At 36.7% G+C, this 24666-nt stretch overlaps 1 protein-coding gene and 1 long non-coding RNA gene across 6 annotated transcripts in view; one reads left to right on the top strand and one right to left on the bottom strand.

The window, feature by feature from the left end:
* Positions 1–390, bottom strand: part of LOC107200145 — a 12446-nt gene extending 12056 nt beyond the window's left edge. The window contains exon 1 of the long non-coding RNA XR_004495989.1: positions 306–390. This is a non-coding gene — a long non-coding RNA (uncharacterized LOC107200145). The remainder of the gene's footprint in view (positions 1–305) is intronic.
* The window catches only part of PRPF4B (pre-mRNA processing factor 4B), a 25088-nt gene extending 422 nt beyond the window's left edge, over positions 1–24666 (top strand). The window contains exons 2-19 of one of the 5 annotated variants that reach the window (XR_004495986.1): positions 3392–4585; positions 7481–7654; positions 7923–8078; positions 8815–8896; positions 10457–10667; positions 13112–13185; positions 14443–14533; positions 14929–15076; positions 16284–16421; positions 17594–17747; positions 18646–18760; positions 19237–19388; positions 19865–19951; positions 20626–20903; positions 21267–21401; positions 21915–21960; positions 22480–22566; positions 23392–24666. Coding sequence is in view for 1 of the 5 variants with exons in the window: in XM_015618215.2 (XP_015473701.2) it covers positions 3392–4585; positions 7481–7654; positions 7923–8078; positions 8815–8896; positions 10457–10667; positions 13112–13185; positions 14443–14533; positions 14929–15076; positions 16284–16421; positions 17594–17747; positions 18646–18760; positions 19237–19388; positions 19865–19951; positions 20626–20829 (2980 nt within the window). In the remaining 4 variants the exon portion in view is untranslated. Of the gene's footprint in view, positions 1–3391; positions 4586–7480; positions 7655–7922; positions 8079–8814; positions 8897–10456; positions 10668–13111; positions 13186–14442; positions 14534–14928; positions 15077–16283; positions 16422–17593; positions 17748–18645; positions 18761–19236; positions 19389–19864; positions 19952–20625; positions 22167–22479; positions 22567–23391 lie in introns of those variants that run through there. The other 4 variants (XR_004495984.1, XR_004495985.1, XR_004495983.1 and 1 more) reach the window with 4 other exon arrangements.

Genomic DNA, 24666 nt, shown 5'->3' with positions numbered 1-24666 from the left:
CGGGGGGAGGGGGGAAGGGAAGCGGCGGCGGGCGCGTGTCCCCGGGAGTCCCGCGTGCGCCTTCCCGCCCTGGTGGCGCTCCGGCCGCGGGGAACCGGGATCGCCGCCGGCCAACCGGGCTTGCCGCTGGCGCGGGGGTCGTGGGACGGAGGAACGCGGAGGAGGGATGCGCCTCCCCCGCGTGGCAGCGGGGCCGCTGCCCGCCCGGGCGCGCAGGGCTCGGGCATCCCTGAGGCCGATCCGGGTCGGCGCTCCCTGGGATCCCCTAACCCGCCGCTATCAAACGTACACACACTCCCACACACCCTCTCCGAGCGGAGCCGGGGGGCTCCGGGCTGCCGGGTGCCGCGGGGCTGCCCTGGGGCCGCCGAGCCGCTGCCCGCCCTGCGGCGAACCCTCCTCCCTTCTTCCCCCGGGCCGCGGCCGCTCTCGCGGTATAGAAAGTGCCCGTGCTGGTGGAAGCAGAAAGTGATTTGTTGCCGCCAGCCCCTCCTTCCAGCCCTCGAAATGACTGGCAAGTCCCGGCTCCCGTTGGGAAGCGAAGATCGAGCTGCCGCCGGAACGGGGCTCCCGGGCGTGCGTTTTCCAGGCACCCCGGTTAGTGCCGTGAGGTTTGGGTTTGTCCGCACTCAGGAGCTCGTGAGCATAGTCTTCTGGAAATTCTGCTGGGAGTTAACGATCTGATGCTTGCTCGCTTCTTTTTCCTACATTAGTAGTAGCCATATAAATTGTTTTCTGTGGTTTTTTTTCTCCTTAAAGAGTTTTGATTAGAGGCATGATTTTATTGTTTATCCTGGGAGTAGAAAAAAGGTGAAGAAAAGCAGCGAGAGTACATGTGAGCCATGTAAAACATATGCACACGAAGAATAGTGTTTAGTATTGTAGAGAGAAAGTGAAGTGATAAGGTAGAATCTTATGATAGGAATTCTGTAAGAGGGAAAAGATTGGTGAAATCACTGCACATCCTTATCCTGTAATTCTTCTGCTTGAATTCAAAAATAGGAAGAAGAAAGGCTATAACAAGTTCATCTCACAGTTCTTCTCTGCTTAAAGCCATTAGCACCTAAACATGTAGACATGCCTCATCACCTTCTAAAATATTCCTAAAAGGTTTTTTCATCCATGCCACTATGCCTCTGAAGCATTGAACTGAAGTTTACCCATAGTTTAATGAAATGACTTGAAATAATAGTTGTATCCCTGTACATGAAGAAAATGAACTATTTTTTTGCATATTAATGAACCTAATTTTTTTGTTGAGTTACAAAGACAGCTGGCAGTTGTTTTGGCAGCCTGTAGTGGCCTGAGATACTGCCGGGGTGATGTGTCTCATCTGGCACCTTAGCCACCAGCTGGCTTTTCCAGAATTTAGGATGAGGTTGTTACATAACTTTAAAGTACATACCATAACAAAAGAATTTCCTCTGTTAATAAGAGAGGGAACACTTACCTGGAACCGATGTGCTTTGTATTGTCTTTAATATTTTTATAGTGTCTTGAAGTACCTTTAATGTCTTAACTGGGGACTTACACAGGATCCTGGATCCATCTATAATAAATTTTGAAAGGCACATAGTTCACTTTAAATTCTCCTTGTCACATTTCCCCACTTAGGTCACAGATATACTTGTTCAGTAAGGCAAATCCAAGTTGAAGAAGTTTTGCATTTAATACTTTTTCTTTTTTTTTTTCTACCTTTTTTTTTTAAATGCCAAGTGCAAGAGGAAATGAGCTCTTTTTAAGCCAGTTTTCTCTCTTTTGTTCTGCTTGATATTCTCTTATCATAATGGTGTGGAGTGTCAGGAGGTAGCAATTAAGAAAAACACCTTTCTGTATGCCTTGAGTAAGCAGAAGTAGTAATAGAAACATTAAAGACAAACGACATTCTGAGTTAAGTCTCTGAATATTTTATATTTTTAACTCAAACAGTTTTGTTCCTTTTGGAAGTTCATAATTTCATAGCACTAAAGTTTTGCTAACGATTTTAGCAAATAATTTTAGTGTACTTTGCAGAAAAGTGAGCTTTATGTGCTAGTACAAGAATTTATCTTAATTCAGGCAGGAGAGAGTACATGTTCACTGCTTGAAGATCATATCCTTAATTAGGAGGATGCTAATCAAATTCGCTGTGAGATGCTGTCCTTTAGGCTTAGAATATCTCTGATACATGTATTGGATCAGTTTATTGGTCATGCTTTTTAGAAACATCTGTTGTATGAGGCCAGTAAAGTTCAGAAGATAATTCTGCATTTCTGTGTACGTTCACCCCTGGCCCCTGACTCGTGTTGGGGGATTTCTTTTCACTTAATGAGGCTTAGTAAACAGCAAAGAGCTGTTGAAGTTATTGAAGTGGTAACTAGTAAACTTCAGAACGGTAGTTTAGATGGAGTGTGTCTGTAGAAAGGTGAGCTCTGGCACCTGTAATGCTTTGAAAGGCAGATGTCCACTGTATTACCACAGACAGTAACTTAATTTACCTTCTTAAGGAGAACAGGAGTTATTTGCTAAACACTGTAAAAACCCCTATTACTAAGCCAGTTTCAGTCGCTCTGGGAGATAATACAAGGGAATGTGTAACATCAGGACTGAATTTTATATTTTTTGAAGAAACACTGTGTATTATTATTTTAATAACCTGATGTAGACGTATTTTCAGCTGTTTTTGTCAATGGCATTTTACAGGTGTCAAGATTACCACGTATTTTTGAAGCTGATAATCTGCTGTATACTATCAGAAGGCTGCTCTGAAATTAGATTTCCTTAATTTATCCTGTTCCTTAATAGCGTTCCCTGTATTGCATGAATAATATACATGTATAGGAACATTTCTTGATTTTCAAACAGGTGTGTACACTTAGAGCAAAAAATGCAACTAAGGGAGTTAGCTCTGCATGAGATTTTGCAAAAAGGTTTCATAAGGTGGTCAGCATCAAACCTTGAAGTAAATTTTGATCTTTGGAGCACAACTGTTTTCTGCCACTTGAAAGTACTTAAAAAAGGCATAGCTTGGGTTAGGCATTGGTGTGGAGCAGAAAGTGACATGGGTAAGGATGTGGACTGACAAGTAAATATTTAGCACTGTTGTGTGCTATTGACAGATAAGTCAATTGAATTGAATGTAAAGGCATAATCATTGATTCCATCCATGCATTTGGTTTTGTCAGTGCATTTGCTATCTGTTCCTTCTGTACTATTTCTTCCTGCAGTCAGAGTTGTCTGTTCCTGAGGAATTGTATCTGCTGTTATAACTTAGTTAAATTAGTGGTACGTTTTTAATTCTCCCAAAGGTAGGTGAATAAATGGCAGTTAGTTTCTATCATAAAAGGCTGTCTACTTAACGTGAGATAAAATACTACAGCAAGTTTATAGTACTGATCTTTGTTTTTTGCAGGGTTGAGGATGCTGAGGTGTCTGAGAAAAGTGTGAATGAAGAAAATGGGGAAGTTTCAGAGGCAGACCAACCTCAAAACAAGCACAGCCGACACAAAAAAAAGAAACACAAACACCGAAGTAAACACAAGAAACATAAACATTCTTCAGAAGATGATAAGGACAAAAAACATAAACACAGACACAAACATAAGAAACATAAATGGAAAGAGGTGGCTGATGCCTCTGACAAAGAAGATGGACCAGCTAAAAGAACTAAAATTGATTTTTTGGCTCCTCTGGAAGACTTAGAGAAACAAAGAGCATTGCTGAAAGCTGAACTTGAAAATGAATTAATGGAAGGAAAAGTCCAGTCTGGGATGGGATTAATATTACAAGGTTATGAGTCAGGATCTGAAGAAGAGGGGGAGATTAATGAAAAAGCACGAAATGGAACAAGACCTACAACTAAGTCAAATACTAAGGGGAAATTAGAACCTGTGGACAATAAAACTAGTTCCAAGAAAGCAAGTAAGAGTGAATCAAAAGAAAGGACTAGGCACAGATCTGACAAAAAGAAAGCTAAGGCAGGAGTTGATGGGGTCAAAGAGAAGACTACTAGAAGCAAGTCAAAGGAAAGGAGGAAATCCAAAAGTCCTTATAAGAGAAGTAAGTCTCAAGATCAGACAAGGAAATCTAGGTCTCCAATACTTAAGAGGAGATCTCAGGAGAAAAACAGAAAGTCTAAGTCTCCTCCAGAGGAGAGAAATAAGGCTGATGATAAAAGCAAATCAAGGGACCGCAGAAAGTCTCCAGTTGTAAATGAAAGCAAAAGCAGAGATCGTGGTAGAAAATCTAAATCTCCAGCAGAACTAAGAAGCAAATCCAAAGATAGAAGATCACGGTCCAAAGATAGAAAACCTAGGAGATCAGAGACTGACAAAGAAAAAAAGCCAATTAAATCTCCTTCTAAAGATGCTTCTTCAGGGAAAGAAAACAGGTCCCCTAGACGACCTGGCCGTAGCCCAAAAGGGAGAAGCTTATCTCCCAAACAGCGTGAAAAGTCAAGAAGAAGCAGATCCCCTCTCTTTAACGATCGTAGATCCAAACAGAGTAGATCCCCCTCTCGAACCCGGTCTCCAGTTAGAAGAGTGAGGAGTAGATCTGCAGAAAGAAAAAGAAGAGAATCAGAAAGGAGGCGTCTGTCTTCTCCCAGGTAACTTAAAGGTGTCATGAGCCATCACAAAAATGCATTACAGGATGAACTGTTTTCTAGTTCAGTGTTTTTCTCCTTGTTTTATTCAGAAACTAGGCATTAAAAAAGGTAATCAGATTGTACATGATATCATGAGCTTACTTTGTATGTATTCATTTTTTTAAAAAAAACTTATTACTCCCAGCTCTCAGAAACACTAATTCATCTTGTGGTTGTTAAAGTGCTAAGTTATTTGCTGCTCACACCCTTACTGGCAATAAGTTTTGTAACTGTTCTCCTTTTTATCTCTGGTTGGATTCAGAATTTGGCTTCTATTTTTTTTCTTTCTCAGTAGTTCTGTTGCTTTCTGAAACTTCTGTGGAGTGAGAATTCTTTTCAGTGTTACATATTAGTGTTGGCTAAAAGTCAGTAATCAGCTCCTCTTTCCCCTCAAAAAAAGCCCTAATGATAGATAGTGAGTATGTGTGAATGTAAGCAAATGTTTTTATATCAAGATGTCCTTCTCAGAGTCCTATTTCTTTTTTTTTCTAAATATTGTGGATTTTCATTTGCTAGTGGGATGGTAATGTTGCTTTGTTATTGGACTGTCATATGCAATTACCATATTTCGCATAGACTTAAAGGAGGATGATGGAAATCTATTTAGTGTACTGATGTAGTCTTGGTATTTTTAAAAAATATTTAGCCTATGAAGGCAGTTATCTTGAAATATGAAAGCTAATAATGCCTGTGTGGTGAGTTTCAAAGAAGAGAACAATATAAGTGTTTGCATTTTTGCAAGTTAATTCATTAGCTGTAGGAAGTTTAAGAGTCAGAAGAGTTCAACACTGTATAATAAATAATTTAAAACTTTGTATCAGGGGGTTTAGCTTCACCTGGTCTGAGAACTAAGAACAAGGAAGTATAAATTTAAAATTAATTGGACCCTCAAAGTGTAGTGAATTGGCACTTAAAAAATGTGAAAGTTTCAGCCTGAATCACTGAAGGTTACTCTGGCTTCAGGTACGGGGTATCTTTGGGTACTTTGGAGAATGGCCCCAGTGATGCCAATGTGATCAAGCAAGTACTGTAAATGTTACCAGTTTATCTGGCTGCTTTATCTGGTGAATCAGGAATGTGTCTGCCTAGCCACCGACTTCTTCTGGCATAGCAGTTCACTTTTCCTCTGCAACATTTTGCATCTTTCAGTTTTCATTTTTCTTGACAGCTTGCATTGCAGCCAGTTTGAATTGGTTGTCTAGACACATATTTCAAGTGATGCATGTGTCTAGAATTTTGCTGTCAAATTCATACTTCTGTAACTGCGTGGTGAGCAGCATGTGAGTGGGGGACTACTAAAATATTTTCTGCTGGAGGTGTTTGCGGATCAGCAGGAATAATCTTTCCTTGTAAGACATTTGAATTAATTCCACCTGTTCAAGTTTTAACTACTTGTAATTACTCAAACTGCCAGAGAATTTCAGGAGCTTTAATAAACAGTTTTAACAAAAAAAATCCCAGTAATTTAATTTTTCAAGTTTGTTTCCAGTGTTCTAATCTTACAAGATTTCTCAGGTCTTTGACTGGAGTTACTCATTGTGTGATGTTACTATGAATTCTTAATGACCTTCCACTTTTTATCTCATTCCTGTGATCTCTGAAACTAATTTATTTTTTGTAACAGATATTTTGATTGGGTTTTGGCAGTACAACCACTCTGTTAGTCAGGAAGCCTGGAACTCTTCATCCTGTCCCTTTTTATGTAATATTGTTCACAAGAACATAATATAAATTAATTGGGCTAAAGGTATTGGCCTACTCCAGCATTTGAGTACAGTAATTCCTTGTAGAAACTGCCAATACTCTGCACATGCATAAATTTTCCCTTTGCCTCATTATTTTGCATCAGTCTGTATGTCTGATCATTGTCTGTAGTTAAGGTAGTTGAAACTGATTTAGCAGTCTCAATACAAATGAAAAAAATCACAGAATGGATGGAATTAGTCTTTCAGACCCAAGATATTTTGCTCATTGGTGAGATATAGCACCTGTAATGAGTTGTTCCAACTTGATTTTAAAAAAGAGCAGTAAAAAAAGAGTAGCAACATTTCCTTTGAAATAGTGTGAAACTATTTTCCAGTTTCTATTGCAGCCTCATTAGAGACATTGTTAAATTTTTTGTTTATATTCTTTCCAGTTTTTGACTGAACTCTTGCTGTCATGCAGTTAAGCTTTTTAATGTAGTAATCCCATCAAGGATTTTTTTTCTTGAATATTTGTGAATCTCTATAGGCAAGAATAAACAAGTTTTGAATAGTGTATTTATAGTGTCACACTTGAATTATTGTTCTAATTTGAGATGGGATAGTTTAGATTTTAGTGAAGAATTCTAGTTTTTATCTGCTGTTTTAGGGTGTGTGAAATGAAGCCATGCAGTTGTACTGCCCAAATTGAAACAGACATTATTGTCCCTACTGTGAAGTACCATGATCCTAAGCCTAAATTTCAATAGCATGGTGGGAAGCTGGTGAAATAATTCTCAAGAATAAGATTTTGGGTGTTATGTATTGTTTCAGTACAGTTTCTGGTAAACTTGAAAACAAGCTACAATTTATGTAAGACCTAAACACAAGTTTTGTTTTAGAACCTCTCTTAACATTGTGGTAGTAATTAAAGAGCTGTTTCCAGACTTGTCCTGAACTAGATCTTAGTATGGGCACACACTTCCCAGGGTGGGGAGAGGATGCAGGAAGGGTGCCTGGCTCTGCAGCCACCTTATCCATCCCTCCCTCCCTCAGAAGCCCATTTGTGGCCCCTCACCTGCAGTAAGAATTTCAAGTGAGTTTTTAGAGGGAACTGACTTCTTTGTTTTCGGCTTGCTCCTGATTTTTACCATCACTTTTCCTCTGTTTTAAGAACACGGACCAGGGATGACATTTTGTCTAGACGTGAAAGATCCAAGGATGTCAGCCCACCCAGCAGATGGTCCCCATCCAGAAGAAGGTCTCGGTCCCCCATTAGGAGGAGATCTCGAACACCCCTTCGACGTAGCCGATCTCCCAGAAGGCGGAGTAGATCTCCTCGGAGGAGGTAAAGACACCCTGTGTTTTTAAATGGATTTTGTAGGATATAACAGGAAGAATAAGGATTGCTATCTTATGTGTAAAAAGACCGTGCTATTTTTTTTGTCTATGTTAATATGTGCTAGCACAGTTAAATTAATTTTGTCCTTTGTGAATTAAGTTTTTTTTTATTGCTTGGAATCATTGTGTGTCTGTATGTTTTCTGAAGAGGTTTTTCTTTTCTTAAGAAAATCAAAGCAACCCCCACAAAATCCAAATCTCTTCTTATAAAACAGGGATAGAGGCCGGAGAAGTAGATCTCGCCTTCGAAGGAGATCCAGGTCACGTGGTGGCCATAGACGTAGGAGTAGAAGCAAAGTTAAAGAAGACAAGTTTAAAGGCAGTCTTTCTGAGGGCATGAAAGCTGAACAGGAGTCTTCATCAGATGAAAAGTAAGACTGTATTTTAACTTACACTAATTATTTGTAACTTGCAGTTCCACTGATACCAAGAATGAGCTAACATTTATCTTCATGGTGGATTTTTGAGTTGTCACCTAAAACCATAATCATGTCTTTGTACTTGCAATCTTGTCAAATTAGTTTTGTGAGAATCTGAAAAACTTCAGAATATGCAAAAAACTAACAAGACCTGTTAGCTACTGGGCAGACCTGAGGGAAGGATATATCGCTAAGTTATTAAATTCAACTTGATTAGTATCCTGTGAAAACTTTTGGTCTCATTACTAAAGCTTACTGCTTGAGGGAAAGCTTTAATAGCTGAAAGGATTAACTGCTGTCTGCAAATTGTGTTTATATTTCCTAAATATCTGCCTATTAAATTGTGCAAGAGTATGCATTCTTAATCAAATTATTAAGGAAAAATGATGCTGCAATGAAAAGGAACAAGCGTTTTTTGTTTGTTTGCTGTCTTCTGGAAGAGGGCTGTTAGTTGTTTGCAATTAAAAATGGAATGCAGAAAGTCCCAATGAGATACCAAGAGATAAATTCTCTTTGTAAGGAAATGTAAATATATGCAGTGGGATTTAATACACCGTTGCTTTCTGAGTCACTTGAACAGCTATTGTTTAATATATTCTGTGCTTTATATGCCAAGCAACTGCACTTGGTAAAATTTAGGAGATAATTACATGTTTATGAAGTTATATAAAAAATCATATTTTTGTAGTCTTGAAGACTTTGATTTGGAAGAAGAGGATGAAGAAGCAGAAATAAGACAAAGGAGATTACAGCGGCAAGCAATTGTTCAGGTACATGGTTACAGGAGCTAATTCTGTGTTTTTAGTGTAAAATGTCAGGGTAAAGGAAGGCTCTTTGCCTATTGCTGCATTACAATAGTAACTCCTATTGCTGTATTTTTCCAGTTCATTGCAAATGTTAGGCTCTCTTAAATTCTACACCTCTATTGTTACAGTATTGCTTTTCAAACTGAAGTGACTCTTCTGTGAGTCATCTTTTGCTACAGTTAAACATTCTCTGATGGTCTAAAGACATGTTAAAAATGTTCTTCTGTTGTCTTCATCTGTGTGCTTTCTCCGTAGCTGTATCATTGATCTGATAATGCCAGTGTAACAGTAAGTTACATATCGATTAGCCTAACTCTAGTCAGTTTGTTTCAAGTAGAAGTTGTACATGTCAATTTCCAAAATTTTGTAAAGCCGCTGTCATGGGTTCCTCCATAAAAGCACAGGTGAGTTGTATGAACTTCTTACTCCGGGTAACAAGGAGTAACACAGTACATAGTACAGTAATGTAACAGTAACCACAGGTGTAATGTCTGCTTGAGACCCCCTGAAAGAAGCTGTGGCCGAAGGGGCTATCATTGTACAATACAAGTCAGCTGTCTTTTTTCAAAGGTGGGATTTGTCACACAATTCAAACACAGCAAGCAAAATGCTGTAGCATATTTATTTAGTATCAGGTACAAAATCACTGGCTTTAATGTACTGCTTATTTTAAACAGCAATAAAAATACTGTTAATGGTTTGAGTTTTATGCAAAGCCCATTGTAAAATTCTTCAGAGCTATGACTGAGCCAAACTATATAAATTCTTTTCAAAGACAGGTTACACCAGATTTTGGTGCAGGCTGGAAGCAAATTGCAGAGCTGAATTCCCTAAACAGAAAAACCTCTGCTTGTATTATTAAATAGTTCAGCCTTGACAACTGAGTGGTAGTAGCATTTCTTCATCTTGATTTTTACCTTTTGGGGTAGGAAGTGAGATCTGTATAATTTCATAGTACGTAAGGGTAACAAAAATATTAAAGCTGATGTTTAAAGTTTTTTTAATGCTTCAGAAATTTTTCAGCACAGGTGAATAAATAAATAGGATTTCGAGTTCACAGTAAAAAACTGAATCTAAAAGCTACTTTTCTGTACCATAACACTAGTAAAACTAGGAAATATTCTAGAATGTAGGATATAAAATAATTAATTTTTCCTCAATGACTGTATTTCAGTATTTCTGTGCCAGGACAGCTTAGTAATAAATTTGTTGCTGCTGCTATTTTGTTGTATTTAACCAAATAATTAATATTCAGTAATAATCTATTTTTAAATAAATTTAAAGACCAAAAGAACACATGTGAATGTTTCAGTCTCGTGGTCTGGGCTGTGGTGCATTGTGACAAATTGAATTTTCAGAAGTTGTTTCCCATTCTAAAAATAATCTGTTGTCTTTATAGACACAGGTGATTATTAAAGCAAAGATGCTTCAGCTGAAAGCCCAAACCATTGAAAGAGTGGATATGAAAATCTTTAAATTGTGATAATGTGTAACATTGAGATTAAAAATTAAATTTCTTTTTAGAAATACAAAGGCCAGACAGAGGACAGTAACATATCTGTACCATCTGAACCAAGCAGCCCTCAAAGCAGTACACGCAGTCGCTCAAATTCTCCTGATGACATTCTAGAAAGAGTTGCTGCTGATGTTAAGGAGTATGAACGGGAAAATGTGGATACATTTGAGGCGTCAGTGAAAGCCAAGCACAACCTCATGACAGTTGAACAGAACAATGGTAAGATTCTGAAATCTCTCTAATGCAATTTAGGAACTCTCAGACACTTGGCTTAGTTTACTTACTTCCAGACTAGGAAAAGTAGATTGACTTTTTGGATGGAATTTGTGAATGTTTTCACAGATATTATGTGCATATATTAAAGCATAGAATTAAAATAAAGCTTCCTCATTAGGAAGAATAATATGATTGGAATACGTTCTCTGTATTTCTAATAACTCTTAACAGAACTTGTGCTTTTACATTTGAAAGAGCAAATAATGATGTCTGCCTATATGGTTAAGAATTTCCCTTTCAAATTTTTCTTTTCACTTAGGCAAGTTGTTTTCTTAGAAGCTTAGTATAGTCCTAGACTTCCTTTTGTAAGACTTGGAAATCCTGCTCCTTTTACACCTTTTTTTGGTTAAAGCCACTGTGACAGAAGAATATGGGTGGATCTGTAGTAATTAAGAATGATTAAAGCTTTTGAGGGTCATTGCTAGTAAGGCCCTTTTAGCAGCATAGCTAATTGCTGAAATGGGTATTTTCTTTCTCTTCCCCCTCTTCATGTACTCTATTGTACAGCAATGTTGAAATAAATTTTGATATAAAACCTGCCTTGTGCCAGCTGCAGCAAAAGGAATGCGGAACATCTCCCAGTGCACCCTCTAGTATTGAAAGTCTGCTGCTTTTTTTGTCTTTTGAAAGTGGATTACTGTACATCTTCCAAGTAGTCAGAGGTGTGTGCAGTTGCTGTGTGATGGTACTTGAGCTAGTTTAAGTTGCTTTGGCTTCTCTGTACAGTTTAATTGCAATAACAATGTTCAAAGAGGGCTGTGGAGCCTGCCCAGCCCCTCGGGGGGAGAGTTGCGGTTAGCTTGTATTTCATATCCTGTGCCACGTGTATCTTTGGGGCCTAAATACGATGTCTCTAGTGGATGGTTCTCTTGAAAGTAATAAAGCTGCATCTCTTTGGGACTGCTGTACTGCTCTGTAGCTTATCCTGGTGTTCCCTTGAGCCATGTGTTTTCAGATTGTTCTCCTCCAACATCAGTGAAAAGAACCCTTTTACTGCTTTCTTTGCATAAGGTTTAGGCTTATTATGTCTAACAGACAATGTGTTTTTCCTATTTTGTCAAAGCATGTACTGCTCTCTAATTTTGTCTATTAAAGCATATGAAAATTTAAGTTTTAACTATGTAAGCATTTTCCGCATAGACATGTAAAAGAGGTTTTTAAAGTTACAGTTGTATCTTGGTGGTAGGATTCTGAGTTGGAGGTGGCTGTAACAACAGCTGAAACCAGTGGGTTATCTTCCTCTGCAGGAGTAAATTTTTATTTGTGTCCTGACCTCTTAAAAGGCCAGAGTAGTAAGTTGCTAAGAAACTGCTCAATAACTCATTGCAGATCAGTACAGGTAACTGGAACTAAAAGGAAAATATGAGGAAGTTTCTAGAAGGGTCTATAGCTCAAAACAGTGGTGTAAACTGCCTCTCTACAAGTGTCAGGTGATAGGTGTATACCTTGAACCAGTGGTAGCAGCATGCTGGATGATTTTATTTTTTATGCTGTCAGATTTCAGTCGGGTTATTTGGTATGGAAAGGGTTTGTGCATCACGAGACCTGAAGCCTCTGAGCTGAATTAACCATTTATTTTTCTCCATTGCGTAGTGAAGGGAGGGTCTCCAATTTACCGTGTTTGTGGAGGGCTGCCATAATGTGTACATGAATGAAATAGTTTAAAGTTGGCTTGCTTTTACTAACGTGTGCTTAATTTACATTTCTTTGCTTTTATCTTATCAACCAAGTTAAATGTCTTTGGGATTTAAAGATGATTAAAAGGTGAGAAAGGGATAATCTTGCCCATAACAAAAATGTTTCTCTTTAAAGCAGTAGTAAACATTGTGCTTGACAAAAAGCTGCACACCAGATCCATTTTTGGCAGGGCTGGGGAAAGGATTTACCAAATAAAGAATTTCTGGGCTTTACAACTTTGGGTTTTAGTAAAGTACCTTGTGATTAGCAGAAAAGCCTGAACTTGTGTACTGAAAACAAGACTGGTTTTTCTTCTATATACGTGCAGTAATTTTGTACTTCTTTTTATACATACATACGTACATGTATATATATATGAGAGAGAGAGAGAGAGAGTCATTATTTGTAGGGAGCATGTAAGTATGTAGTTTGTTTTTTTTCTGCTATGCTTACTTGAAAGCTATTACATGTAGTTTTTCAAGGAGATAGAAATTTTTGGGTTGTTTGAAGAACTTAACTAGTCTGAGTTTTATATTCTAGAATGTGAAATATGTGAAATGGCATTTGCTAGAAACATTAGTAGAGCTACCTGTTTGCCAATATACCAATCTTAGACTATGCTGTAAAGATACCAGGTGCCAAATTATACTGGCAACAGAGTTATCATTTGACATCTTTTTCATGTTGAGTAATGTGAATTTCATTTTAAGGTTCATCTCAGAAGAAGCTGCTAGCACCTGATATGTTCACAGAATCAGATGATATGTTCGCTGCATACTTTGATGTAGGTAATTCTTGGAGATGAAATGTATGATTTTTTTTCTGCTTGATTTTTGTTAGAGTCACTGTCACTTGAGGGTTGTGAGAACTTTGATTTAAAAAGCACATAAAAGCACATGCTGCTAAGTGACTTGTATGTTCTTAATCTTTTGGTCAGCCAATGCAGGCAGATTCTTAATTAGTATTTCAGTGAAATAAAATCTGCTGAAATTAGTGGCAATTTTACAAGACTAAGCGATTGGGGAATTCACCTGCTGTTTGAATACAATGGCACATGGTAAAAACATTAATCTATTTATAAGTTCAGCTTTTTATTGTTGTTACCATGTTGCAATGTTCTAAATATGACCTTTTTTCCAGAGACTCATGTATGGCTAATGAAAAAGTGTGTAAGATACTGTAATTGGCTAATGATGCTATGTTGGAGTAATCTGGTTCTTTGTTTGAAGATTTTTTGGGATGAAGAGAGGTACATTGCCTGGTTTTACTTTAATTCTATTTCATTAGCTTTTCTGTAAATATGCTGCAGTGACCCTCAGATATTGGCAGTCCAATGACTGCTTTTGAGATTTTATGTGCCATTTTCTATAAATCCTCTGCATTTTTGCTGATGCATAACACTGAGAAATAAGTAAACACAAGAACTTTCTTCTTAACTTAAACCAAAATTGACTGGAGAATTTTTATGGCAGATATAACATAGGCTGTGGTTTTATTCTAGTAACACTGGTGTCCCTCTGACCTGGAAAAAGATGGATATACTTAAGATAGTGTCTGTGTGAGGAGGGTGCATTTTTAAAAGTTCAGAAGTTACAAGTGGAGATTTATATTGCTTGTAAGTTAGCAGCTCCCCCTTCCAGAAACTGTTGTTCAACTGAAGATAAACTTGACCACTCATAGTTTTGAATTTGTGATTAAAATATTGCCCAGTATGTTAAGAGATGTCAGCAGCAGTTATAGAAGTGTTATGGTAGTATGTATAACAGTATGAAATAAGTGGCATGTAGTGAACAGAAATTCAAGGCTTAAACAGTTGTGTTTTCCTTGAAAATTGCTGAACTTTTTTTTAAAAAAAAGTTACTATAAACTTATTGTAAATAAAAAGTCTTACTTAGATGATTCAAAATGTGCATTCTAACATGACAAGTGTGTTTTTATTGTGGAGAGAACAGTTTTTCAGTAGGGGAAAAAGGGCTTTGGTAAGTAAATGTCAAAAGAAGAATATAGAGCACACAAGCAAAGCTGTTACTTTTTATTTCAGAGTGCTCGTTTAAGGGCTGCTGGGTTTGGAAAAGACTTCAAAGAAAACCCCAATCTCAGGGATAACTGGACAGACGCAGAAGGCTATTACCGTAAGTTGTGTTTGTTTATCAGCAAGGACAGGTTGAGTGAGGGTTCTGAGTGGAGAAAAATCCTCATGTATGAAAGTACTGAAATGTTCTAATGTAGATGTATCCCAGAGCCCTCTCTGAGTGTGTAATGTAATAGATGAAACAAGCATGCAGGTTTTAACCTCAGTTTTGTTTTGAAAGGACTCCAGACTTAAAGAATCACCCTTTGTTCCCCATAATTTCCACAAAGCTAGGTGATACAGAACATTGTACACCATGAAATTAAAGGATCTTACAATAGCCCTCATATTTTGTAATATGTACAAAATGTTTTGTAAGAGAATGGTTTCTTTTTCTTGAGAAGTTCTATTACATTTATCCCTTGTAACTTGAACTTGCTTGGTTTTATCCCTCAGGTGTTAATATAGGTGAAGTTCTAGATAAACGTTACAATGTCTATGGTTACACTGGTCAGGGAGTCTTCAGCAACGTAGTGCGAGCCAGGGATATGGCCAGAGCAAACCAAGAAGTAGCCGTGAAAATCATCAGGAACAATGAACTTATGTAAGTAATGGGGTTTTTTGATGGTAGTAAAGCATGTGGAACAGTTGGAAGTTTTTCATGATGTGATTTGAATCTTCCTTTGTTTCAAGTGAAGTAACAGATCACAGCTGTGATTCCTGCCTTTTCTGCTAATATGAGCCAGATAATGGGAAGCACTTGAGAACTATGTATCCACACTTCTTTACAGCTATCACAGGAAGAAGGGTACTTGCCTTTTCATCAGGCATTTTCTCATTTGTGAACCTGCAGGGAACAGTGATAGCAGGAAAACAAGGTTACAGCTAATTATGAGCCCTGTGTTTCTTGAGATGGGAGTTGTGGACAGTAAAAATTTTGTTTCAATTGATCAAATCAGATTGGCAGGCTGTGTCCATCTGCAACTTACAAATCTAAGATCTCCATACATGTAATTATTTTTGTATATTTTCTAAACATTTGCATGTATATAAGATACATAAAAAGAGATGGGACTTGTACTGTTGAAATACAAAAAAAAAGTCTTTGAGTGAACATTAACAAGTAAGATCTCTTTAAGTATGTCATTTGAGGACTTGACTTGCCTACAATACTAGTTCTCACCATCTGCTGCAGTATTTATACAGTCATATCTTGTGTCTTCTTCTGTTAATGACAACTTAAATGAAAATCTTTTCCATGTATTTTACCTTGGAAGTTTTAAAATTTGTCTTACTGTGTGTATAACTGGATTTGTTTTATTTACATTAATAAGTATCTAGAAAAAATTTAAAGGCAAAAGGGAGGGTGTGATAAACTGTTTTAGTTCAGTGTGTTGTAGTTAATTAGCTTGGATGTGTAATTGAATCTATAGTCAGTTCAGTTTAAATCTTTTCATACTGTTGTATGTGAAGCACTTTTTTAAACAAGTAAACTTCTCAAGTGAGTGCTGTTTGAAATGTGTCACATTATAGGATAAAATCCAGTTTTAGCCTTACAGGCAACTGAGAGTGAGGAGGAAAGGATAAGTAGGTTGCAAAGGTACAGCAAATATCCAGGAATTAAAACAACTTACCCACTCCGTAGTCACTGACAGAAAACCGTTGTGATTTTGGATTTTTAGCTGTGGTACATTCAGAAATGACAAGACACATCTCATTCCTGGATAACTATAGCCGCACAAGTGGCAAGATTTAAAAAAATACTAGAATTAAACAGATTTTGTTTTATAACCTCTTTTCCCTGTTTTCAGGCAAAAAACTGGCCTAAAAGAACTGGAATTTTTAAAGAAGCTAAATGATGCTGATCCTGATGACAAGTTTCATTGTCTACGGTTGTTCAGGCATTTCTACCACAAACAACATCTCTGTCTGGTATTTGAGCCACTCAGGTAAGATGACAAATTTCTGTGTAAAAGGTAAAGTACTCATGTGTGTTCTTTGCCTTTCTGGATTTGACTTGTTCTGATACCTTGTTCTAGTGCCAGGATTCAAGAATGCAAGGAACTTTGAAACAAACAAAAAAATTGGCTGCAGGCACAAATTCAGACTAGCAAACTATTTCTGATATATATTTAGCATTGTTGTGAGTTTTCTGCCTGGAAAATTTTTGAAACCAGATATTGTATTAAAGATGGTTCATCTAGCTAGTACTGCTCTTAATGATTTTTTGCATATGCCAGTGTTTTTATACTTTTCATAATTCTTCATTTTAAGGGTTTGTATTGAGATGCATTCCCAGAGAGATTCAGGAAATGCTGTATATTCTGTCAATAGTACAGATGTAGTAACAGCTTTAGGGAGAAAATGGTTACAGTGGTTCTCTGCATGCTCATTTTCTGTTCAAGTAATTAAGCTCTTGTGACAGGTTAATTGTAGATACTGTTTTATGGTAGATCAGATATATTAATTGCCTTAGTCCCCATTCCTACTTAGAGAAATCAGTTGTTCAAATCCTAAGTTTTCTGTGTATGTCATGTTTTAAGTTTTGCCATATTTGGGGTGAAGATAAGTTGTATACTGAAACAATGCAATTTTTTTGATATTACTATCATATTTCAATAATAAGCTGTAGAACAAATTATTGTCTTATGCTGCAGTACCTCTTGATAACACACTTGTACCTTATTTATGTCCAGTTATGTTTTTGTCCTGGAGTGATGGTCATTTTTTCTGCTGCTGAAATCACCCAAAAAATCTCACCTTTTATCTTTTACATTCTTCTTTTTTCACTTATTTCTGAAGAAAATGAATACAGAGGGCTTACAGTTGTTAAGAAAATGCTGTTCATGTTCATGCAGATAAATCCTCTCATATCAATATTGATTAAGAATATGCTCTGAACTAAGTCCAGTAAGTAATTACACAGTATAAGGCAGATCTGATTGACCAGTCTTTTTATTTCAGTTCTGTAGCTCACAGAGTGGCATGTTAAATGCTGCATTTCTCAACAAATATTTATAGCTAAGTGGTTTGTTGAAGTTTGTCTTAGCATTTAGGAGGATGTTACTGGTTTTTCTGTTACACTCTTTCAAATTCTTTCTTTCCCCCTTTCCCTTAACAGTATGAATTTACGAGAAGTGTTGAAGAAGTATGGGAAAGATGTTGGACTCCACATTAAAGCTGTCCGTTCCTACAGCCAGCAATTGTTCCTGGCTTTAAAACTTCTTAAAAGATGCAATATCCTACATGCAGATATTAAACCAGATAATATTTTGGTAAGTAACAAATAATTAGAACTTTTTTTGCATGGTTTGTATCATAAAATAAAGTATTTGCAATTCATGTTGTTCTGTTAATTTAGATGAAGTCAAATTTGCTGAAAATGTTAAGGGTTCACACTTTGGTATAAAATGTTACTGTGGTATAAGTAGTAAGAAAGAAATACAACACAGCTTCTAAAAAAAACTTTTTCAAACAAACATGCATCCCCGTCTATCGAAAGCAGAGTAAGTACTTTGTTTTTCCAAAGGAAGACAGTGTCTTACAGGAGAAATACTGGAAATTTTCCCATCAATAGTTGAGAGATGTTTTTGCTTTCTGCAAAATGGAAGTAGATTGAATCTGAATGGAGATTTTGTTTATGTGAGTGAGATGATGGGGAAAGGTCCTTAATGCCTCTTTTCCAGCAGGACATGAGAGCTACATCAGAGGAATCCAATGGTTTCCTTTGGCTTTTTTGGACATAATCTCTGTGACAAACTCAGATTTTTAATTTATCTAAAATAGTCTCTTATTACTATCTCAGCAGTAAAATACACTATGTTAGCATGAGATATGAATAATATGCTGTTTTATAAGTGGTACTTTGGATACTGGACTTTAAAGTCTAAATCCATAAAATTTCAGTGTCTGGAATGAAATCCAGGTCCACCAAAGAGATTTCGTTGGAAAAGTACATGAAACTGACTTTTTTTTGTATTTTGTAGGATCTGAAGATATTAACTCTCAGTTTGAGCAAGTTTTATAATTTTCTTAGATTACAGAAAGGAAGGAACTTCCAATTTAAAGGCTGCATATTTTTCCTGTCTCTGACTTAAATGTGTTGTTGCTTTTACAGTTCTATTATCAATTCTATCCACAAATAGTGCTAATGGATATTTGTGTTTATTTCAGGTGAACGAGTCTAAAACAATACTAAAGCTTTGTGATTTTGGCTCAGCTTCACATGTCGCAGATAATGACATCACACCCTATCTAGTTAGTAGATTTTATCGAGCTCCAGAAATCAGTAAGTACATTTTGGATTAGCTACATCATATACCAGCAAGTTCCAGTATTAGCAGATGAAAACTTGACTTGAATTTATTCTCTAGTCTTAGCAAAACCTGACTGGAAATATGATGGCTGTCAAAAATTCAGCCTTTGAAGGCATGTTCATGTGACTCTTCATGTATGTTGGTGATCAGCTCAGTGAGAAGGCATTCTGATGAGTTATAGTTACGTTTCAATTTAGAGGTATTGTTCTGACTTCTTGGGTTTTGCTGATTTAAAGCTGATCAGTTTAGGGGTTAGGTAAAAGCCTCCCTTTCTAAAATAGGGAGACTTTAAAAGCTAAAAGGTTACATCCTGCTTTTATGGTAGCTTTCTATTCCTAAGAAGATCAGCACCAATATAGTTTATAAATCAGCATTTTTTCATCTGTCTGCTTTTGTGATATTGTATCAGTTTGCCTTTATGGAATTAACTGGAATTGCTCTCTTTCAGTTATAGGAAAGATCTATGACTATGGTATAGATATGTGGTCTGTAGGCTGCACATTATATGAGCTTTATACAGGAAAAATACTGTTTCCTGGCAAAACCAATAATCATATGTTGAAACTTGCCATGGATCTCAAAGGAAAGATGCCAAACAAGGTAAGAAAAATAAGTACTTATTACAATAAGTACTTACTGATATACATGAAACTGCTTTAATGAACAATAGAAACAGTCTTTGTTCTCCTGGAATTCTGTTTCTTATCATATACGTTTTTTCTTAACAGTAAGTACTAGACTTTGCTCTGACTGTGTAATTTATATTGATTTAAAATCTTATGAAGTGAAAGTATACAGCTTCTTTTTCATAGACTAAGTATAAAGTGAAAGCAGAAACCTTCTAAGCACTGACCTGAAAAAAAAAGCGTAAGTCAATGAAAGATACTGTGTCCTTTTTCAGAGAGTTTGCACTGTATCTTTGTGTTCAATCTCAACATCTCTTCCTGTCTTTTTGATATTTTTATTAGTATTAAATTTTGTACATTGCAGTAAATTAATAGACATTGATGTTAATTGTAAAATGTGTAAGACACAGAGAACTTGACTGAAACTCTTGCCTCTTCCTCATTTTCCAGATGATTCGAAAAGGTGTGTTCAAAGATCAGCACTTTGATCAAAATCTCAACTTTATGTATATAGAAGTAGATAAAGTGACGGAAAGGGTAAGTCCTCTATGTGTTGACTAATCCATCACTTTTTCCAGGATTTCCTACTCTATGGTCTTTCAAATGTACCTTGGCTTCCTAATTAAAACCGAGATTTTATAAGCTATTTGAATGTCCTTTTGCAGCAATATGGACAGATTACATAGCTGTAAAATGGTAAAAGAAATTTTTTTTCCTAGCATGTAGGAACACAAGTCAAAAAAAATCTAAATTTAGTCTGGTAGATATACAGGGTATCTCCATATAAGCTATCCTTAAATTACTAATAAAATTAATTCTGCCTTCATTTTATAGAAGGGTGTTCAGTATGATACGGTTATATTGTATGAGGTCACTACTAATTTTGGTATCATTCTGACAAATTATATTTAAGAAGAATCACAAAATAATGGTCAGATACAGGAAATTTACATGTGGATTTCTGTATTCTGAATTAACTGGGATGTTAGGTTCATGTGTGAACCTGTGTTGGTGGCCTCTCCCCCGACAGTGTTTTTTCCACTTTTTTCTCTACACATGATGATTTTTATGAAGCCATATGGGGACGGGGTGTTGCTGCTCAGATACGAGACAAGCCTGCAGAAAAGCTGCTGCTGAAGCTCTGGAAAAGGGATGAAAGGGGGGTTTTGCATTACTTCTGTTCTACAAGGCTGCCATTTCTGTGTTTGTAGGAGAAAGTTACTGTAATGAGCACCATTAATCCAACCAAGGACCTATTAGCAGACTTGATTGGGTGCCAACGACTCCCTGAAGACCAGCGTAAAAAAGTTCACCAGCTTAAGGACTTGTTGGACCAGATTCTAATGCTAGACCCAGCTAAACGGATTAGCATCAACCAGGCTCTGCAGCACGCCTTCATCCAGGAGAAAATTTAAACCAGATGAAGAAGTTCAAAGGGTTTGATTAATTAAGATACAAAGACTGAAGAAATTTCACAGCAGTTATTAATGTATATAAACATAAATATTTCCCCTGCAAAGTTGAGGAAGAAATGATACATTTGAATTAACATCAAGGCTGATATTTCTTTTAGAAATGTTAGAGTAATCCTGTTTTGTGTCTTATGTGAAAATTTTCACTGTAGAACTGTTTTAATTGCCAAGACTGCACAAAAGTACAATGCTAATGTATATGGTTGCAGTTCATATATATTATAAAAAGAAAAAAGCATCTGTTATAAAAAAAAAGAAAGAAAAAAAAAAAAAAGAGAGCAGTAATACTGGGTGGTTGATTTGTTTTTAGCAGACTTGGCTTCATTTTTGTCTTTACAAAATGGCCAGCATAAATGCTGTTTATATTCACATTTTCCTAGGTGTGTGTGTGCAGGCCACAGCAGCATGCCCTTGGTGTAGTCAGTGCCGAAGGGGGTCTGTTCCTTCTTGAGCCTGCCCGCAGGGATGGTCTCCTCTTTTAAAGCAGGTTGTGTACAACTTTCAGTACACTGAAGGTAAGCTAACCCATCAACATCACCGGTGTTTAAGCTGTTATTTTACTGGAACAACTGACAAATGAGAGACAATAGCATTGTGGCAGAATTCCCTGCATGTTTGAGAAATGATCTTGTTTTATTTTCTGGCATTGCAACCGTGGCATAGTTACAACTTCTGTTCTGTTCATCACATTTAAAACTGGGAGAGAGCGCACTTGATGGATAGAGCGCCTTCAGTGTACTGTTTCTTATTACTTTAGTTTTTTTAATCAACTTGCTATAGACTTTGTATACATTTTGTTAAATACAGTTCACTATGACATAGAACCAATACTTACAGAAGCGTTTTCATTTAGTAATTACATATGTTGGGATCTCATTCGAAAGACCTTATATCTAAAGGATAGATAGACAACATAGTGAAATTTTTAACTATTTGTATGTCATTTTGAAAGTGTACTGCTTTATGCTAAAAGTGTTTCATTTGTTCATTGTTTTCATTATTTGTGATCATGTTGTCTTTCAATACAGGCATAAACCTTCCACTCTTGAACAAAGCAGCTGCTTTTTAAAAGCGGTAATTGCTTCTTTACCTTTTATTTCTTTTGTAAATGAAGCTTTTCTTTAAGAAATGTGACTTTAAAGTGTTGTCTCTTGCATAAAACAGTTGACACTTACTTATTGTAAAGTGAAGATTGTTCTGCTGCATGTAAAGTGGACCATGCAGATTTCTGTATGTTTTCAGTATGCATCATTAGATAATAAAGTCTTTTGTGAACAAGGCATTTGTAGCCATTTTTAAAAGAATCTGTCTTCAGTGATGGTAAATCAGGTAATTTGTAAGACCCGCCCCTGCATTTCCTATTAATCATTTAATTAAAGGGATTATTAAATATTATGATCTTTGGGAGAGCTATAGGCTATATTAATTGGATATATAATTATCACTGCTTAAAAACAAAGCAAAAAACCCTACAGATACTGTCTGTCTGCTTTCATTGTAATGAAATTATTCCTGTAGGACATGGGATTAAATTCAGGCTTTAACTAATGTTTGTGCTGTTTTTCTCACTTTTCCTTTTGATGGTGCTGAAAGAGAAAAAAGGAAAGCGAGTCACAGGCCACTCAACGCCTACTCCATGGGTCTGATTTGCTGAGACACCAACTTCACCCTCCTAACAAGGTTATTTCTGACAGCATGTGTAGATAAACATTTAGCAACAAGTTAAAAGAGCTTGAGACAATTGAGTTGGTTATACAGGGTGAGGAAAACAGAAGCAACTTTTTCAGGTCCATAATGCTGTTTTAGTATTCTCTTTGACAATGTTAAGAAGTTCATCTTTCCATTTTTTTATTAATATATTCTGGCAGGCTGTGAAAACCCCACTGGTTTCACATACTTTATAATACTTTGAACTAAGAAGGATTTTTGTATCCATCTAGGTACATAATGGCAACAGTCATGCACTCTTAGTGCACTCAAGAATGAGGAAAAATGCCACAAAGCAGGTCATTCTGCTGGTGGGGAATACCCCACCGAGGAGGTGTAATGAACTAACTACGAAAACAAGCAGGAGATGGGTGGTTTTGTATACCTATTTGGAACCTTCAACCTGTCTCTTCTCAATTTATATTGGAAAATTCCTAATAAAAAACAATCTCTCCCTATTTCCACGTATTGAGGTATCTTTTTCATACAGGAAATGGAAGAAGTTAGCTTTGATGTTTAGTGAAACACTAGTTGCTTGCTAGTTAAATGCAGCAAGTGTAACTTCCATTTTTACAACGTAGGCAGCACTTCTGAGGGCACTTTTACACAGATGTAGTAATAGCTTATTCTTTCTGTTACTTTGTACTTTATTCTTAAAATAGGAATATGAAACAATGAAATGAGTTGGTGATACAGAAACAAAGCAGTAGAAAAGATGCCCCTTAATGCCTACAGAATTGTTTTAAGCTGTTCTGGAGAAGCATAAAGTTGCTCGTTTACTTGTTCTTTGTGTTGTAGGTGCAGCTCAAAAGAAGATGAAGGCTACCAGAAGACATGAACAAAGGTTTCTGTCCTATAAAAGATATGAAAAATACTCTTCATGTAGTTCTGTCTTAATCTTTTAGTTTCCAGCATTTCAGTTTAGAATTGATTAACACTGCTGCATTACTGATAATTCATGAAACATATTTGCTGTATTGAAATTTGTTACATAGATTGTTTTGTTTCTGGTTGAAGAGGGTTTTTTTTTAATTGTAATAAAATGTAGGTAAACTAGCATTACTCTTAAAATGTAGTTTTCTTAAAATGATAGAATGAGCAGTACAAAATCTATTACATTTAGGAAAAAAATTGAACCATTATATTTGGTTAAAATAAATGTGTTAACCAGTAAACATTTAAGCAGGTGATGCACTTTTTTCTTTAACATGAGTAGGTTCACTATTTGTTTCAATTCTGTCAAACTTTATCCATACAGAGAATGGATGGCAGGAGTTAATTTTAAAAAGTGGATTTCAGTCCCCCATCCAGCTGATACTTCTTGTTGACAACAGTAGAAAACTCTTCAGTTCTGGCATCAAAAAACCTCTGGACCTGGAGGATTTTGTGACACTGTTAAGGCCCCTCTCCAGTTTTGGGCAATGCCTGTCCCTGTAGCCTGAGGTCTCCAAGGAGAGTAGCTGTGGCTGCCACTACAGTCAGCTGAATTCTCATGGCTGTGGCTGGGTGCAAGCAGAACAGCTGTGCAACACAGTGAACAGTTTCTCAGCTCATCTGATAGGGAGGATAACTTAACTTTTCCTCCTGAGCACAAATCTTTAATGTTTGTCTTTTGCTAGAGGTCCTACATACAGAAGGTTTGGCTAAGTCTACTGTGCTGATTTCTGTTTCCTCCTCCCTCATGTTGACAAGGAGCTTCACATTTAACACACTCAGTTTTCCAAGCCTTCAGAAAAAACAAGATTCCAGCCCTGTGGAGTTGGAATGTGTTTTTATTACCTTGGTGTATATTACTTAGTTTAAAAATTAATTACTGTTCAAGAGTTTTTAATAGAAGATAATGACTTCTTTAAAATCTTCTTAATAATACTTTATCTCCATACATAGGGTAAGTGGCATTAAACCTCTGAAGAACCTTTATGTGTATATTGACCCCCATACAGAAGGCAGACCAGACTGTGCTACTGCTGGAGATAGAGGGATCTTCTACAGCATGTGTAAAATTGTAATGTGGGTGGAGGATGTTGAGAAGTGGCAATTGCTTGAAATTAATAAACTGTGCTTGAAACTTGC

This window comes from Parus major, chromosome 2 (assembly GCF_001522545.3).
Source record: "Parus major isolate Abel chromosome 2, Parus_major1.1, whole genome shotgun sequence".
NCBI lineage: Eukaryota > Metazoa > Chordata > Aves > Passeriformes > Paridae > Parus > Parus major.
The sequence above is the reverse complement of the archived record's forward strand: the minus strand, read 5'-3'. Positions and strand labels throughout refer to the sequence as shown.